The following is a 19,474-nucleotide window of genomic DNA, read 5'->3' on the forward strand; positions in this document are numbered from 1 at the left end:
TGAGGAGCAGAGGGGATGGATGCTGGTGGAACACAAGGAACGTGCCCCGAAAGTACCTGGTGCAGGGAGGCTCTAATTGCCGTTTCCCTTCCCAGGCATCTCCCCCCATTCTTTAGTTCAGTGCTTTGTGCCCTGAAATCCTGGTGACCACCAAAGAACAGAGGCTTTTCTGGGAGAAACGGAATCCCGTCTTCCTTCATTTCCCTGGTTTCCTTTCCTTCAGACCCACAGATGTCTTAAGGGTGGTTTCTATTAAATAACTACCAGACCCGTTAGAGGTGGGAAGATGCAATTCTCATGTCATCAGGGAACAACATTCTGTACAATATTTATAGCCATAAATTCATTAAAATGCAGTATTAGAAGCTATTTTATTACATGCAAAGCAACAATAAAATGATGTATTTATTGCGCTGCTACAGATGGAAGGCTACATACTCTGTCCTTACACAAAAAGCAATTCATCACTAATTATCTTTTATTTTACTCTTTGGGAAGATTGTTATTTAATTATTTGATCTACTGAACATTTCAGTTGCATGGGTCTTAGAATGTTTTTGCATTAATGTTCATATTGTTATTTTAACTACTAAGCAGAGCACGATGTACTATGAATATAGAAAGTTCATTTTTAAGCTATGGGAATTTTTTTTAAGGAAGGAAAGAGGGAAGGAAGAAGAGGAAGAGAGGAAGGAAGATTACTTTACATCTGAACCCCTGAAAACTGAGAGCATGTTAAACAATTATGGGGCTTTTCTCCGTTTTTAAAGTTAAGATGGAACTTTGTAAACTGGAATATAATTCAAAAAGCTGAAGGGGTGTTGCTAATGGATTTATTTCATTTTTAAGGGACATCGGTAATCCAGGTGACAGCTTCAGATGCAGATGATCCCACCTATGGAAACAGCGCGAAGTTAGTATACAGCATCCTAGAAGGACAACCCTACTTTTCAGTAGAAGCACAGACAGGTACTGTGCAGTGTTGTTGGGATCTGTGACACATTGTGAATAAGAAGTCCAGGCCTGCTCAGTAAACCTATTTGAGTCTTAGTTTTCCCAAATACAGGAAAGGCCACCTTATAGGATTGTTGAGAGGATTAGACACTGTGCCTGCATGTGCCTGGATATGGTTAGCATCCAATGAACCTTATTTATTATTGTTTCTGCCTCTATGTCACCATGTCACAATAATAAATATAATCTTAAAATACAACTTTTATCTTAAAATAATATCTTACATTTTTTTTTTTGTTGTTAATGTTTATTTTTGAGAGAAAGAAAGAGCGTGAGCGGGGGGGTGGGGGCAGAGAGAGAGAGGGAGACACAGAATCAAAAGCAGGCTCCAGGCTCTGAGCTGTCAGCACAGAGCCCTATGCGGGGCCTGAACCCACAAACTGTAAGATCATGACCTGAGCTGAAGCCAGATGGTTAACCAACTGAGACACCCAGGCAGGCCATCAAGATAAATTCTTGAGAAACATGCATTTAAGTTGAACATGTAATTTAAGTTGAATTTTAATATATGATTTTAAGGGGCATATGGGTGGCTCAGTCAGTTAAGCGTCTGACTTTGGCTCAGGTCATGATCTCACAGCTCCTGAGTTCGAGCCCCACGTCAAGCTCTGTGCCAACAGCTCGGAGCCTGGATGGAGCCTGCTTTGGATTGTGTGTCTCCCTCCCTCTCTGCCCCACCCCTGCTCACACTCTCTCTCTGTCTCTCAAAAAATAAATAAATGTTAAAAAAAATAATGCTCAGGTGTGTTTGGGACGTGGCACATTCCCTCCACTGCACTTACAGATTCCCAATTGGTGTCACCCAAAAAGAAGACTTCACAGTTCTTACAGAAAACAAACAGCAAACCCAAAAAGTGAAAACATGTAGCCACCAAAACCACAATGGTCCACTTCATTTACACCAAACTTTATTCTAGGGTCCTTCCATTAGAATAAACACTGAAATACTGTGAAAGTTCCATTCTATAATATCACCCTCCAAACTGCTGCCTTTTCCTGTATATTTGAAAGACATTTGCAAATAATCCACATCTGTTATTATAGCTAAATTGTATGAAATACAGATATATATTAATATGTGTACACAGGGTCTGCCAATCAGATAAGTTGCCCATTTACTAGATATCACTTCCACTGACCTACGTAATTATCTATTTGTAGCCACTTTGCTTCAGAACACAGTCTATGGGGCTGTGTGGCTATGATTTCATAGAAGGCATTTGCCTTTCCACATTAACCAAGGATAAATGTGGGATTTCATCTAGATTTTTGAGATGTTAAAACCTGATGGAGGAACTCCAATTACAATCTTATTTCTTCTCAAGGACTCATGGTTAGGAACCACCACTTTGAACATACCAAAGTATTTAACAGATAAGGAAAACAAGACTCAGTGAGTTCAAGGGTGCTGTTGGGAAATACAGACTGAGAGGGACAAGGGTGCTTTCTTTATATTTCCAGTATAAATGTTACTATATCTACAGAAAGGAAAAGCTTGCACATGTTCCCAAGAGATTTAAGCGAGCATGGTTTTCATACAAATTATGTGCTAATCTCCAGGGATCATGTAGAATTCAATCATTAATTTACCCCTGTGGTCAGTGACGGGTGATAGTACAACAATGTTTGTGTATGCATTGTGTGTGTTTTTAACTTGTTTGGCTTACTCCTTTAAAATTTAATAATTACATTTTAATGTATTGCTTGGAATATATGCCACCTACATTTAACCTAATATAGATCATAAAAACATTTCCAAGAGTTGAATGCTGGGATAGACTTTCAAAAGATTCCACTGGTAATTCAAAAGTGGGGGTTTAGTCATGGGTATCCATGCAATGGGCCCTCAAATATTTCAGCCTTTAGGATCTTGATATGTTATGCCTGAGAATAATGAGCTTATTACTTGTGTTTACAATGCAACATATAAAGCATATATGATTATGATGCTATACGAATAATTATGACAATTTGCTGAGAAAGACCACTATATGGTGCTCCAGGTATGGCTACTTGTCATTCTAATTATCATGTCAAAGTGACTCTTCTGCGAGGGCAGGAGCTTTTTTATTCCTCTCTGCTTCCCCTGGGCCTAGAACTTTTTATGTTTTAATGTTGTTACCAATGAATACGTGTGGTGTTTCCCACTCACGGATCCAGGTATCATCAGAACAGCCCTCCCCAACATGGACAGGGAAGCGAAGGAGGAGTACCACGTGGTGATCCAGGCCAAGGACATGGGTGGACACATGGGTGGACTCTCAGGGACAACCAAAGTGACGATCACACTGACTGATGTCAATGACAACCCACCAAAGTTTCCACAGAGTAAGTAGGTGGGCTTGGCTTTCACGTTTTAATGGTGCCATGGCTAGCCCTTCTCCGACCCATTTCTGCTTTGCTCAGCTTTCACGAAGAAACCTAGAAGAATGAAGTCTTTTTATCATTCATGCAAAAAATGAAAACATAAAGAATACAACAGCAACATAAAAATTGAAGGTGCAGTAAAGGTAGGAGGCGGGAAAGGAGATGTAAAAAGTTCCACAACTCTGGAAACAGAAAATCTATTTTGCTAGGTATTTCACTAGATACTGGTTCTGCGATCTAGTAATTAATTAACCTCTCTCTGTGTCAGTGTTCTAATTTCTAATCTGGATGTAGTAGTACTGAATAAGTTACCTGTTGTTTTAAAATAGAGTGCCCCAAACCTCTGTGATTTAAAACAATAATAATAATTTATTTTTTTCATGAATCAGTCATTTGGCCAAAACTTGGAGGAGACTGCTTTTTCTTTGTTTCCATAGCTTCAAGTTAGGATGGCTTGACTGAGGTCAGAAGATCCACTTCCAAGAATGTTCACTCAAATGTCTGATGAGCTTGTGTTGGCTGTTGGTTTCTATCCATGTGGGTCTTGCCAAGGAATCGCTTGGATAGGTTCTGAAAGTGGGAGCCCCAGGGATACCAAGCAGAAACTGTATTGTCTATTGTGACCTAACTTCAAAAATCACATGGCATCATTTCCATAAGACTGTCCAAATTTAAGTAGAGTTCTTGTAGACCCCATCTTTCAATGGAAAGACTTCAAAGTCATGTTGAAGGAAATGCATGTGGGATGGGAGATATGGCTTGGGCCACTTTTGGAGAATACAGTCTTCTACAGGTCTTATTGGAATGTTGTTATAACTAAATCAGCTAGTATAAAATCTTATAATGCCTGGCATAATTTGTCACAAATGTTAGCCATTATTATTATATGAGGGATTGTGGTCCTTCTACAAAATTCGTAAGGTTACTGAAGGAAATAAAAGAAGATGATTTTGAAAGGTTATTAATCATCATAATTACAACAACTTCCATCATTTAATGAATAGTAATTACTACTGGATATCTTGACAAGAGCCTACATTTTAGATAAAACTAGGTTTCATAAAAGGTGCAGTTAGTGCGCATAGAATGTAGTACAGCCACCCCCCAAAATAATAATCCAGTTAAAAATGGGCAGAAGCTGGGGTGCCTGGGTGGTCCATTCAGTTAAGCTTCTGACTGGATTTCAGCTCAGGTCATGATCTCATGGTTTGTGAGATCTAGCCCCGAGTTGGGCTCTGTGCTGATACCACAGAGACTGCTTGGGATTCTCTCTCTCCCTCACTCTCTGCCCCTTCCTGACTCTCTCTCTCTCTCTCTCTCTCTCTCTCTCTCTCTTTCAAAACAAATAAACTTTAAAAAAGTGGGCAGAAGACAGGAAAAGACATTTCTCCAAAGAAGACCTACAGATGAAAATTGCTCAATATCATTTATCATTAAGGAAATGCACATTAAAACTATAATGAGTTATCACTTGATACTGGCCATAATAGGAAAAGTAAAAAATACAAGAAAGAAAAAGTGTTGGTGAGGATGTGGAGGAAAAGGAACCCTCATGCACTGTTTTGATAGGAATGCAAACTGGTGAAGTTAACTGGAAAAGAGTATGGAGGTTCCTCAAAAAGTTAAAAATAGAACTATCCTACAATCCAGTAATCACACTCCTGGGTAGTTACCCCCAAAATACAAAACACTAATTCAAAGGGATAAATACACCCCTATGTTTATAGGAGTATTATTTATAAGAGCCAAATTATGGAAGCAGCCCAAGTGTCCATGGATTGATGAATGGATAAAGGAAATGTGGTGTGTGTGTGTGTATATGTATATATATATATATATATATATATATATATATATACAAGGCAATATTATTCAGCCATAAAAAAAGAATGAAAAAGGGGCACACCTGTGTGGCTCAGTCAGTTAAGCCTTTGATGTCAGCTCAGGTCATGATCTCGTGGCCCCATATCAGGCTCTGTGCTGACAGCTCAGAGCCTGGAGCCTGCTTCGGATTCTGTGACTTCCTCTCTCTTTGCCTCTACCCTGCTCATGTTCTGTCTCTCTCTCTCAAAAAATAAATAAACATTAAAAATTAAAAAAAAAAGAATGAAACCTTGCCATTTGCAATGACATGGATGGAGCAAGAGAGTATAATGCTATGCAATATAGCATATTGGAGTTCAGATAAGTCAGTCAGAGAAAGACAAAGGGGAAAAAAGAGAGAGAGAGACAAACCAAGAAACAGACTCTTAACTATAGAGAACAAACTGATGGTTATCGGGCGGGGTGGGGGGGTAGATGGGAGATGGAGATTAAGGTGATGCAGATTAAGGAGTGCACTTGTGATGAGCACTGGGTGATATATGGAATCGTTGAATCACTATATTGTACATGTGAAACTAACACTGTATGTTAACTATACTGGAATTAAAATTAAAAAATAAATAAATAAATAAATAAATAAATAAGAATGTAGCAAAGCCAGAGCTTGAACACACATCTGTTTACATAGATACATAGATATAGACAAAGGTATGTGTGATCATAAAGATGCTGGTGCCACTAATCCATGGGTGTGTGGGGGGATGTTTCACCGCGAAAATGTCATCTTCACTAGATTAGGAGAGTAGCTGGTGGAACCTGGGAGTTTTTTGTCAGAGGGATGGCAATTTTTGCAAATGAGGGAACAAGGAAGGCACACAAACATGGCCCCAGGAAGGCACACCAGTCATTCAGAGGAATCCAAAGACAGCAATCTATGCAAGGAACACACTGAGATAGGATTACAAGGCAGTAACCAGTTCTCATGGAGTCCCAAAAGAGGTGAAGAAAGACTGCTTTGCCTGATCAGGCACTAAGTTCAGCATCTCCAATAAGCTTAAGGCTCATATAGCATTCTAAGAAACTACATGCTCCATTATCCACACTGCAGAATTGTTCGGTATGCTAGAAGGAAAAGGCCGAACAGGATTATTAGCATGCAGCCATTAATGCCTTTGCTCACATGCAGTCATATAGTAAAGTTATATTGCTATACTGCAGATGCTAGTTTCACTGCCATGAACTCCAATGAGATTTGGAGAAAACCAACTCAGAGCAGGTTTCCCTAAGCCTGCCTGTAAATTGGTAATTATTTACAGAGCTTATCTACAGAGACTACACCACCCAGTTGTCCTTGACTGGGCAGGTTCTGGCGTGATAAAGTTGAATATGGGTCCAACCTGAAAACATTCAAAGCCACATAATACAGATAAACATAGACAGCATACTGGAACTGATGGAATCCATAGAAAGGGGAAGCTAAAACTTACAAGAGGTTAAGTAACTTGCCCCAAACCACTCAGCTTTGAAGTGGAAGAGACAAAGTTCCCAGCCCTTGTTTCTCCATATTGTTTCCCGTAGAATATTTTTAAAATGTGGAAATACAGATAAGATCATTTCAAATCTGGCTTCCCTACTGAAAAGCTTCCAGTGGCTTCCTTCAAGTTCAAATAGAACCATTCCACAATGGCCTTTTTACATAGATGGGCCCCAGCCTACCTATGTACCGTCACCTCTTCCAGAAGGCTCCAGCCACACTTGTCTTCTGGCTTCTGTATGTCTTCAACATGTACCTACTCCAGGGTTTTTGCCATTTCGTCTTTGCTTTCTCTGTAATTTTTATCCCCAGAGATTCATGTGATTGATTGTTCAGTCCGTTCTGATGCCTTCTTCTGAGGGATGTCTTCTGTGACCAACCAATTCCAAATCATTCTCAGTTCTCCCTCTTTCTTGTTCTCACACAGCACATGTAACACAAGTGTATACATTCACACACACACACGACATATTCATATAGACACTCTCACTCATCCATGCATATGTGTACCACACAACCACATACCCACTCCCAGACACACATTCACACATGAGTGATGGTGTGATCCCCTTCACACTCCATCACACACTCATACACACAGTCACACATACTCACTGTCTCATTACCCTCTACCACTTATCCTACTTTATTTTCCTTCTTTCTAGCAATGACATCACAGTATATCATTTGCTTTCTTGTTCCTCTTCAGTGTGCCTCATTAAGGGAAGAAACTTGACGAGTCCATTTACTACTGAGTCTCCAGGGCCTAGAGCAGCACCTGGCATATCATATATTAGGTTCCGAGTACATATAAAATAAATATATATGGACAGACCATACTGTGAGAAACCTTTCCAGATAAGGTAGTGCTTGATCAAATGGTGAAGGAGGCAAAGTAAGAGGAGAGTCACATATAGAGTTAGTAGGCTCATGACCTTGATAAGGATTAAATTTGCATTTGATTTTTTAAAAAAAAATATGGAGCCGTGGGAGGTTCTCAAACAGAGAAGGAGGTTTTTCTGGGTACCTGGCAGTGCCTTGGAATTAATTCGTGAACCATCCTGAAGACACGAAAAGAAGACTTTGCTCTTTGAATGTATAAAGATATATACATGGTCCTCCATCACTTCTTGATGGGAAATGTAACTGAGCATTGTTTTCCTTTCTTACTTGTGGCAGGTGACCCCACTACATGACCCTGGACCCCGATACTGTTTTATCATCCTTTGTAGAACACATTTCTTTGACAAGCAGGCCATGTGGGATCTTCTTGCTCAGCCATTCACTTCTTTCATGTTTTCAATCAATAGAAAGTTCAATTTCAAACCCTTTGAGAAATTTATTGGGATTCAATGAAATCTAAAGTCTTACAGCTGCCAAATAAAAGGGAAAATAAAAATAGATGTCTTCTTCTTCTAGGCGTATACCAGATGTCTGTGTCAGAAGCAGCTGTCCCCGGGGAGGAAGTAGGAAGAGTAAAGGCAAAAGACCCAGACATTGGAGAAAATGGTTTAGTCACCTACAATATTGTTGATGGAGACGGTATGGAATTGTTTGAAATCACCACGGACTATGAGACACAGGAGGGTGTGGTCAAACTGAAAAAGGTGAGTTTGGGTGAGGAATCAGGGGTGTTAGCGGTGTGGCCAGCTCTGCCAGGGCAACACTGCAGGGGATGGAGAGCAGAAGGTTAGGAAAGGAGACTATGGGCAAGGGGGGCTGATCTGACTTTGCAGTTGAGCTCCCAGCTCTGGGGAGGTAACAGAACTGTATCCCTTTCAGTTACTGCAGAGAGAGCTAGCAAAGGGGCTGGGGGGGATGTTGGCCGACTGCCTGTTAGTTTTTGTGTGATTTGGCACACTTTCCACATGGAAGGTAGAAAGCTGGATAAATCTAGGTTTTAGAGAAACAGCCCTGAGCATGGAAGGGGTTCCTCCTTTGGCTCTTCCAAGCTAACTGTTAATACAGGCTGTTCAGAACGTTTCCTATGTGAAAGTATCCAAGGGCCACCACATTGCTGGGCCTTCTGGGAAACTTGAGCCAATCCTCTCCTTGATTTTTCTCTCAAAATTGAGCCTAAGAAACAACCACAATGGACCTTCCCCCCATAGTCAGGTGAACTGTCTCTAAAAATGTGTCCCAGAATTAACTCATAGCAAAGAGTTTATTGTTTGTCCTTGTTTTGTTCTGAAAATCTAAAATGTACTCAATACTAAATATAGGCTAGATGAAGCCTGAGCCTCTTACAAACATTTATTTTTCAGAAAAATCATACAAAGTACATAGTATTATCCCAATAGGCAATAGTACCTCAATTTAATTATGAAGAGATTGGGACTCAGACAGATTAAATAATTTGACCCCGTCATAATCACACAGGTAGCAATTCACAGACATGAAATTCAAACCTGGGTATTCTGGAACAGCTTCCTATTCAAGATGTTTTGGGGACAGTTGGGCCAGAAAGATATTCTGAAGGTATCCAGAAAGGATTCACTTTCAAGTAAAGAAACAGTTACAGTATTTTCTGAAACGCACCCCCCCCCCCGATTTACCACTTGAGAAATCAACACCTCTCCATCATCAAAGTGTATGGAGCATTAAATCTGAATTGGATGATGGGATTACCTTGGTTTTAATCAAGCATTCATTTTCAACTTCGTTTTGTAGCATGAATATTAAGCTCCTTGGTGTGATGGAAAAGATTGGACTGTAACACTGATAAAAAATTAATTTGAAGAATCAATAAAGAGGCCAGTAGCTGGAGAGCAGGCAGGGGTGGGGTGGGGGAAATTCCTGGGAGGAATCTTTTAGTTAGGGAAGCAGGGAGATATGTGCTGTAGGAAGCAGACTTTTCATAATACTTGGAAACATTGTTGGATTTGGGAGATATATTAGGGGACACAAAACAAAGAGAGGGTAGGGGGTGACTCTTTCACAAGAGAGTAAGGAAGTTGGGATGAACTTTGGATAGTAGGAAAAGCCAACATTAGTACAATGAATTAGTGGCCATCGCAGCCTACTCATTAGCCAGGAAGGGCTGGGGTAAGCACTCCCTCTGGTTTTCTGGATGCCTGGGTGGCTCAGTTGGTTAAGTGTCCGACTTCAGCTCAGGTCATGATCTTGTGGTTTGCGACTTTGAGCCCCACATTGGGTTCTGTGCTGACAGCACAGAGCCTGGAGCCTGCTTCGGATTCTGTGCCTCCCTTTCTCTCTGCCCCTCCCCACTCACACTGTCTCTCTCTCTCTCTCTCAAAAATAAACATTAAAAAATTTAAAGAAATAGCTGAGTGACTTGTGTGTTAGCATAGAGCTGTCAACTTACCTTGTTAATTAATATTACTATCTTTTCTGCTTGACACGGACATATGCGCTTTGGCATCAGCTATCCCTGCCTCCCACCCTCTGCTGTTCAAGTAATTGGGTAGTTGGTTATGCTAAGGTTGTCACCTGTTTTCAATGTATTCAGGGTATAAACACATACTGTGTCTGTAAGATCCTGAAACATTTAAATCACTCCATGGAACTCACACATCGCAAATGAGCTCTCTGCATATGATTAATTTGCACATTTCCCCCCAATTCAATGTGTTTATTCCAGGCAAAGAAACAATCTTCTACAAATCCCTGAAATTTAGGCTTAGAACATGGTAAGATGTTATTTCATTTGTAAAAGAATGTTTGCTTGAACTCGTACTTCAGAGTTCTAAATGTCCACCAGGAAAGAAGAGAATCTGGGAGGTGGTGAATTTAATAGAATAAATGATGGATCCTATGGAAGTCATTGTATATGTTTTAATAATATAAGAGAGTATGGAGAGATCATGGGCATATTTGTCTCTTAAAATATTCTTAAATGTAGCATTTTCATGCATTTCTTAATTCATTCACCCATTTTTCTGCCAAGAGTTACTGCGTTCTTACCATTTGCCAGCAGGCCCCTTGTGAGAGGCTGGGCATCTAAAGTTGAAGAGACAGAGTCTTGGCTATAAGGAGGTCACCGTTTAACAGGACATTTAACTGAAAAGACAATGAAAATAGAGCGGGTTTTGTTTTCTCAGCCTGGGCACTATCAACATTTCAGGACAGATGCTTCTTTGTTGTCTGGGGCTGTTCTGTGCACTGTAGGGTGTCGAGTAGCACCCCTGGCCTCTCCTTGCTAGATGTAAGCACACACACTACCCTACCCCACCTGTTGTGATGATTTAAAAATAGCTCTAGACATTGCCTCATATCCCCAGGATGAGGTCGAGCAAAATCACTCCCCAGTTGAGAACGAACTGTAATAAAGTGTGATAAAATCTATGAATATGGGTCATGAATGACTTCTTACAGGAGTAAAAGTTTACTTCTAGAGAAGTAGGAATTTACCTGATAGATAAGGAGAGGAAGGGCTGAGGGCTTGGATTATGGGAGCAGGGCACATTTAAGAAACTTGGATAAGTCAGTCTTGAGAGTTTTGAGATGGATGCTGTGGGACCAGTTGCAACAGTATTGTTAGAATCCGAGGGGGAAGTTACAAAGAACTGAAGAAGGCAGAAGAGGTGAAGGTGAAGGTTTCAAGAGATGTTTAGGAGGTAGAATCCTTCACGTATTGGATAGCTTGGGAAGCAATAAATACTTCTTGAGTATTGACTGTGTCAGGCACAGTAAGTGGCAGAGGTGTAATGGTGCATAAGAGAGAATCTGCCCTCAGGATATTCAGACAGTCTCTGTATGGCTAACGGAAGAATCAGTGCAAAATAAAAATGAAACATGTCAGTGGCTTGGTGGACTGGGAGGAAAATCCAATCTGTTCATCGCAATGCCGTTGATCAAGTGGGCACCCATTTATTGCAGAACCTGGCACGGTTTCTGAGCTATTCCCTCTTAACCAAATAAACTCCTCATAAAGCAGTGTGAGAGCAGCATTAGAAGGCATTTTAAATATCCCCTATTTTAATAAAATTATTTTTATGTCTGATTATTTTTTATATTTTTTGTCCACATGTATATACATATGGATATATAACATTTGACACAGTTGCAATCATAGAGTGATCTGATTTGCTAATTTAATGTCACATCATAAACATTTTACATGCTGTTATATAATACACATAATCATTTTTAATGACTACATAACATCTCATCCTATTGATGGACCATTATTTCCTTAATAAAATCTCACAGTTGGATTTGGTGTTTTGTGTGTATGTTTCCCTGATTAGATATAACCCTTTATTATTTCTGACAAACACCAGGCATTTTTGAATGTTGTTTGTTTGGGTTTTCTGTTGAATTAATCCCTCAGGGAGAATTCTCAGAGGTCAGATTAGTAAACTGAGGGGTATTAAGATTTTTATGGTTTATGTAGTGTGTTGCCTCATTTAGCTTTATTTCAACTACTCATCGCATGGGTATAAATGTTCACAGGGGAAACGACCTTAAATCTTTTTTGGAAGGAGTCAAGGTATAAATTGTAGGTAAATGCTTAAAGGTTATTCATCCTTCGGACCTGCTCCCCATTCTGACAAAACAACTGGTGTAGATGATCACTTGTCCCTGGGAGTGGGGAATCAAAAGTCAACAAGACTCAGCAGAGTCCTTTGGAGTGCTCCCCACTTAGCAGGGGCGAGAGATGAGGGACTTCAGAAAGGCAGCTGAGAAAAGCTGAGGATTTCCCAAGGCAATGAGGATTGCCAGAAAACTTGGTCAAATCTCACCCAACTAGGAAAGGGCATTCCAGACAAATGTTGGCAAGGATTTGGGGGAGTTTTGCTTGGAATCTGAAAAGATCAGTCAGACTGCAGTGTGACTCTATTAGCCTCAACGTCATCAGTGCTTCCACTGGGAACATGGCTCAGGGCTCTGGGTCCCTACCCATATGCCTAAATCAAGTTCAAAAAAGGTCTGCTCTAAGAGCATCAAGAAGCTACCTGACATTAGAAAATTTCCCCTTACCTGGCCTCAGAACTATCATATTCTAGTTTTGTTGTTGTTGTTGTTTTTGTCTAAAAATTGCAGAGATGTTTGAGAAATTGCAGCAATCTCATATCTGGAGCCCATAAAGAACATCCCTTTCTGCTGCTCAGTAACCCAAAGAAGGGTTACAGGGGAGCTGCTGAGTCCCAGAATGGTGCATCAGCTGTATGTGATTCTACTTCAGGAAAAAGAGTGTTCCCTGAGCCGGGTGGGCAGATGATGGGAAAACTTTGAATGTGTTTCTCCTTCCCGAAAGTGAAATCATCCTTAGTTTTGAACTTTGTAGAATTAGGTCAGGACTAAACCCTGTGACTATGTGCCCATTCACAATAAGTGTTTGCCAGGCAGTTGACAACAGCATGGCAGGCAGATGCTAACCTTAAAAGACCCAACCTTTTCCAAACATTTGGTCGTTCAGCATCATCTGGAGTGCTAATTAGAAAGTTCTATTTCTGAGGCATCAGAACTTGTTGCTGGACCACTATTTTACTTTTCACCTTTTGCTGACTGATTCACTGTGTCTCATCTCATTCAGACCCTGGGAGTGTTTACCGTCAATTTCTCCAGAACTGCAGTCGTTCAAATACTACTTCTTAATTTTTTTTTGAATCTGTGTAAAATCTATACTGTTGATAATTTTTGCCCTTGAGGGGGCTCCTTTTAAACATATATGCATTTTTTTAACAAGGAAGTGTTATTCTCATTGGCCTATATGACTTGCCACAAATGGAAGATAACCTAGAAATGAACGCAAGCAAAACAAAATGATGCTGTTGCATTCTAGCTCAACAGTTGAATCAGTGCCTCTCAAAAGGAGATTAGGAAGCATATCATATATGTTAAAAAGTAGCATATACTGAGGTATACTGATGTATCCCTGATGTTTTCAGTAATGGAAGAATTAGAAAAGGAATAATAGTATCAATAAGTAACTTAATAAGTAAGTTAATGTCATTCAACAAATCCATCCACCGAAATTACTCATAAACCACTTGAAGTCATTTTTTTTTTTAATTTTTTTTCAACGTTTATTTATTTTGGGGACAGAGAGAGACAGAGCATGAACGGGGGAGGGGCAGAGAGAGAGGGAGACACAGAATCGGAAACAGGCTCCAGGCTCTGAGCCATCAGCCCAGAGCCTGACGCGGGGCTCGAACTCACGGACCGCGAGATCGTGACCTGGTTGAAGTCGGACGCTTAACCGACTGCGCCACCCAGGCGCCCCCACTTGAAGTCATTTTAAGGGCCAGTGTTGGTAAGGATCACAGACTTTGGGAAACGGTCAGAAAATTAAAAATTAAGCTATCAATATGATTAACCCAGCTCTGTGTGTGTGTGTGTGTGTGTGTGTGTGTGTGTGCGTTTAGAGGACAACAGCCATCTAACAAGACGTACTTTTGCTGAAATTCAGTGGGTATTTTTATTATGAATATTCTTAGAACTTTACAGAATGGGCTACAATATTTGCTTTTGTAGTGTTTTAATTTCTTTCCTTAGATGATTTTGGTGAATGATTTGGACAGCCTTATTGTTGTTATGTAGAATGAAGTTCATTTTCTATGATGTGGTCCTTCTGTGTCTATTGTGTTCCTGGAATTACCCATTAAGCACATTCCAGATTTCAGCAGTTGATTTGTCTGATTTTCTGACCAAACGGCTCAGGTAATTGGATATTGAATAGACACTGATTTTTCTCCCTTTGAGGAACTATTCACTCTGCCCTGTAAAACAATCCGGTCTTTTTCCTCCATGATTCTTTCAAGGAACCGGTTGCCAATCATGTCTTCTTTCTTGCCAGCCTGTAGATTTTGAAACCAAAAGAGCATACAGCTTGAAGGTAGAGGCAGCCAATGTGCACATCGACCCAAAGTTCATCAGCAACGGGCCTTTCAAGGACACTGTGACGGTCAAGATTGCAGTGGAAGATGCTGATGAGCCCCCCATGTTCTTGGCCCCAAGTTATATCCATGAAGTCCAAGAAAATGCAGCGGCTGGCACTGTGGTTGGGAGAGTGCACGCCAAAGACCCCGATGCTGCCAACAGCCCGATAAGGTACAGACATTTATTTAAGAGCCCGGGATGAGGAATTTTAGAGGAAAGACGTTTCAGGAAAGTCCTGAGGGAAGCACATCCTTCAGTTTCAAAAAGGATCCAAGATGATCAGGTTCAATGCAGTGTAAACAAGACTACGATTTGGAAGGTGTGAATTCTACTTCCCCTCTGCTACTTTTTGGATGAGTTTGTTCAAACTACATAATTTCTGTCTGCAGCAGACTTCCCAGTGTACACGGTGGTGCAATGCATAGCAAGGCTTGTCTCGGGGAACCGTAGCGAAGTATGGATAAGGACTGTGAACTAATTATAGTCATTACAATTTATGGAACACCTTTCCATGCTCCAGTTACTCCATTAGGTATGTTAGGCAGATACTCTAATGTATCCTCTCAATTTTATTCTATAGGAATTTTCACTTAAATTGAGGGGACATGGTCAAGGCAAAGTGACTTGCCCAGAGCGACACAGCCAGTGAACAGGAGGCCAGGAGAGCAAGCTCTGTCTAATGGCTACAGGGCACTTGGAAGAGATAACAGAGGGCCACACAAATTTGGGGTGCTTTTCTTATTATGATGTTTTTGTGACTTAGAAAAACTAGCTAGAAAAATGATTCAGAAGCCTGCCTTCCCCTTTCCTCAACCTGTGTTAGTGAACAGTGAGGCTGATGAAGATGATGAAGGACATGAGGAGGTGAGGAAAATTGTCAGAGAAGAAGGCTTGTCACAGATCCAAGCTATGTACGGGGCAGAAGGGCACAGCTGCCTGAAACCTACCTAGGTGTCGGATCCTAGCAGGTGTTTATTCATCCATGGCCCCTCTGTTACTTCCTGTATTACCCGGACTTCTTCCCTGCTTCAGCCTGGTCTCCCTGCCTCCAGTTTCTCACCCACCATTCTTTTGTTCTCTAGCCAGATTGAGCATTTTAAAAAAATATGTTATTTTCAGTTTTGAGAGAAAGAGAGGGCATGCGCATGAGTGAGGGAAGGGCACAGAGAAGGGGACAGAGGATCCGAAGTGGGCTCCCTGCGGTCAGCAGCGAGCCCATTGTGGGACTTGAACTCATGAACTGCGAGATCTTGGCCTCAGCCAAAGTCAGATGCTTACCCAAGTGAGCCACCAGGCGCCCGCAGATTGAGCATCTGTAACAGCACATCTAAATATCACATCATACTCCACACTTGGTTATCAGTGATCCAATTGTTTCCCCCTTGCTGCTCCCATGAGAATAATCCCAACTCTCTTATTTAGTGGCAGGCTCTTCTTTGCACCCCTGCACCCCGGTGGCTGCCGTGTCCTATTCATCTCTTTCATTTTCCATCTATTCCCTCTTGGCATAAGACTCTCCATTGCAGCTAGACTGGGCCACTTCCCATTCCTGAGGCAGAACTTGCTCGTTACACGTTCCTGCTTCCCACCTGTACATGTTCTCCCTCCAGGTGGGAGCTCTGCCCCTCCTTCTTTCAAACTTGCTACACGGTACTCATTTTTCCCACTTCCACTTCAGTGTCACCTGTTCTAGAAATTCTTCTGGGACATCCGCCTCATGGATCAGATGCAGTTTCCACCTCACAGTGCTCACTGTGCAAAATCACAGCGACACCTTATGCTGTATGCTGTCCTTGGCACACTCAAAGGGGGACTGCCTGCCTGGTTCTGGGGTTGGTAAACTGTAGCCCTTAGAAAAGATCCAGCTGCCATCTGCATTTTGCAGAACCTCTATACTGTTTTCCATAATGGCTCTGTCTTGAAGAGATATTTTCACTCCCATGTTCACTGCTGCATTATTCACAATAACCCAGACATGGAAACAACCGCAGTATTTGTCAATGCATGAATGAATAAAGAAAATTAGACTTAAAAAGAAAAGGGAATCCCATCATTTGTGATAATTTGGAGGACTTTGGAGGACATTATGCTAAAAGACATAAGTCAGACATAGAAAGTCAAACATCGCATGACATTACTTGTAAGTGGAATCTAAAAAAGTCAGACTTTGAGAAACAGAGTGTAGAATGGTGGTTTCTAAAGACTGGGGATGGGAAAATGGGGAAATACTGGCCATATGGTACAACTCACAGTTATAAAATAAATAAGCTCCAGACATCTAATGTACAGCCTGGTGATTATAGTTAATAACATATACTTGAAGTTTTCTAAGAGTCCATTTTAAGTGTTCTCATCACACACGACACAAAATGGTAACCATGAGAGGTGATGAATATGTTAATTACCTTGACGATGGTAATCATTACACAAGGTACACTTATATCAAAATGCCACATTGCCTACATTACATATTATTTGTCAATCAAATCTCAGTAGAGGGAAAATAGGAAACAAATATGAACATGAAAACAATTACCACGGACAAGGGAGTTTTTCTATTGACACCAAAGAAAATGCTGAAAGGGCAGGAGGAAATCCCAAATGAAAATGTTAGTTGCCTTTAAATCCTTGAATATCCCTTTTAGGAGAAAGGAAGAGAATTATCCTTTAATGAACATCTTCTCAGCCCCAGACAATGTGTTGCACTAAGTTATTTAAACTAATCCTCAGACATCCTTTGAAGCCCTGACTACTTTAGGATGCAACAGATGGAAGTACTGAGGCTCAAAGGGATGATGTGAGTTCTTCGGCGCCACAGCCAGTGGGTACTGGAGGCTGGATTTTAGTTCAGATCTGCCTTCGGTCCATTTTGAGCTTCTTACTCTAGCCAAACAGCCACCAATGGGAAGATTTCCCAAGAAGGTTTGAGTGTGGTCTTTTCTCTATGCAGAAAGATCCATTATGTCATGACTGAGGGTCAGTGTAACAACACTTTGAAACTACTCAAAAATGTCTGCGGTGTGGGTTTTAAATGAGTTAGGCTTGGCTAGGCGCATTAGCAACGTTTTGGAAGAGCAATGACGTAAAAACGCTTGGAACAATTGCTCATTTCCTCTGTGCCTCATGTCTCCAGGATCCACATCTGCAATTGGTTATTTGGGTCATGTTTTCAATGGTGGCTGTTGTGTGCAAGTAGGCAATTTCCGTATCTATAATTATCCAAAGATGCTCAGTACGGCCCTTGAACCAACCCCCCACCTTACCCGCTCAGTCCCTGTTCCTCAAAGAATTTATAGAACATTCAAAGCTTTTTATGCACTATGCGCACTACCTATTTTCCTGATTGTTTATCTTCACCTGTATGGGAACTTGTGTCCTTGGACTTGTGGGTAGGACACTATAGTGTCCAACAGACTCTTAGCTGCATGGAAATTTTGCAGATCTGGCTTTGCAGACTCTGTAGCATTAGACAACTTTTCTTCACTGCTGCCTTTTTGAGACAGTCTCTCTTCTCACCTTTCTTGGCAGTAGTCTGTTCCTGCCTCCGATAGCACCACCCTCGGGTCTTCACTGATGTTTGATCCCTGTCCAGGTAGTGGGAGCTCCCTGAGATGCATGCTTTTGACCTGGATCTTTCTCTCTCTGTCCTCTCATCAAGAGCATTCCTACCCAGGCATGGCTGAATTGAGTTAAGGCTCCAGATTCTCTGCCTTAGGGCTGATCTTTCTCCCTGATTCTGCTCTGCACCTATTCTGCTCTCTGCTGTGACTTTTCACACACTTGCCTTTTCCTTCCCTGGCTCTCTCATTTATTTAAACTTATTTTTGAGCTCATACTTATTGTGACATACTTAAAGTCTGACACCACCTTGATTCTGTGAAACTTGAGGGAGAGCTGACTTGTTACTCTCCTAACATGGCAGCATATCTCTGGTGGAATTCTAATCTCTCTCCTTTCTGCTAAGGTGACTTTTTGTGTTTCTCAATGTCTCCCTCTCTCCGACATGACATTCAAGCTAGAAACTCTCTGGGACTCTCCCAGCCTTCCAAGTATCAGCTGAGTCCTAATGGTGCTATCTTCATCACACAATCTTGTGTTCCCTCTCACTCCTATACCAGTGCCTGTGTCCCCAACACCTCATTCAGATGCTAAGTCTCTCTGCACTTCCTCCATTCTCTCTTGCTCAGACCATCTTGCCCACCCTACCTTATTAATCACCCTGACAGCCTGATTCCATGTATTGTTCCTCTGATCAAAAGCCCTCTATGATTCTTCACTGGCTATAGGATAAAGGTCATATTCCGTAGACTGACATTGAAGAACTTCCATGATCTGTCCACAGTGTGTGACAGCAACAACAAAAGAAGAGCAGGGGCGCCTGGGTGGTTCAGTCGGTTAAACTTCCAACTTGGTTTGAGCTCAGGTCACGATCTCACAGTTTGTGAGTTTGATCCCCTCATTGGGCTCTGCGCCGACAGCACAGAGCCCGCTTGGGACTGTCTCTCTCCTTCTCTCTCTGCCCCTCCCCCACTAGTTCCTCTCTCTCTCTCTAAAAGAAACTTAAAAAAAAAAAAAGAAAAGCAACTATTATTTGTTGTACTGCTTACAGTATGCAAGGCACTAGGTTATATATCTTAACATCTATAATTTCATGGAATTCTTACAGACAAGCTAAAACTTAGGTACTGTTAATAATCCAGTTTAAAAGATAAGTAAGCTAAGATTCATAGAACCTAAGGACTTTTCCAATATCACCAAGCTTAGATGTACTGAAGCATGAACTTGAATCTAGGACTTTATAAAACCAAAATTCATGCCCTTCGCTTCTAGAGAATAATGCTTTGATTGTTAATTATCTTTCTCCCAGTTACTGTGTCTTGTCATGTCCAC

At 41.2% G+C, this 19,474-nt stretch overlaps 1 protein-coding gene across 2 annotated transcripts in view; it reads left to right on the top strand.

The window, feature by feature from the left end:
• CDH11 (cadherin 11) overlaps nt 1–19,474 on the top strand; it is a 154,506-nt gene that overhangs the window by 112,315 nt on the left and 22,717 nt on the right. For both annotated transcript variants that reach the window (XM_086689280.1, XM_086689279.1), the window contains 4 exons: nt 850–969; nt 3,175–3,342; nt 8,159–8,346; nt 14,502–14,755. In XM_086689280.1, the coding sequence (XP_086545406.1) occupies nt 850–969; nt 3,175–3,342; nt 8,159–8,346; nt 14,502–14,755 (730 nt within the window). The remainder of the gene's footprint in view (nt 1–849; nt 970–3,174; nt 3,343–8,158; nt 8,347–14,501; nt 14,756–19,474) is intronic.

This window comes from Puma concolor, chromosome E2 (assembly GCF_028749965.1).
Source record: "Puma concolor isolate L17-30 chromosome E2, mPumCon1.1.hap2, whole genome shotgun sequence".
Taxonomy (NCBI): Eukaryota; Metazoa; Chordata; class Mammalia; order Carnivora; family Felidae; genus Puma; species Puma concolor.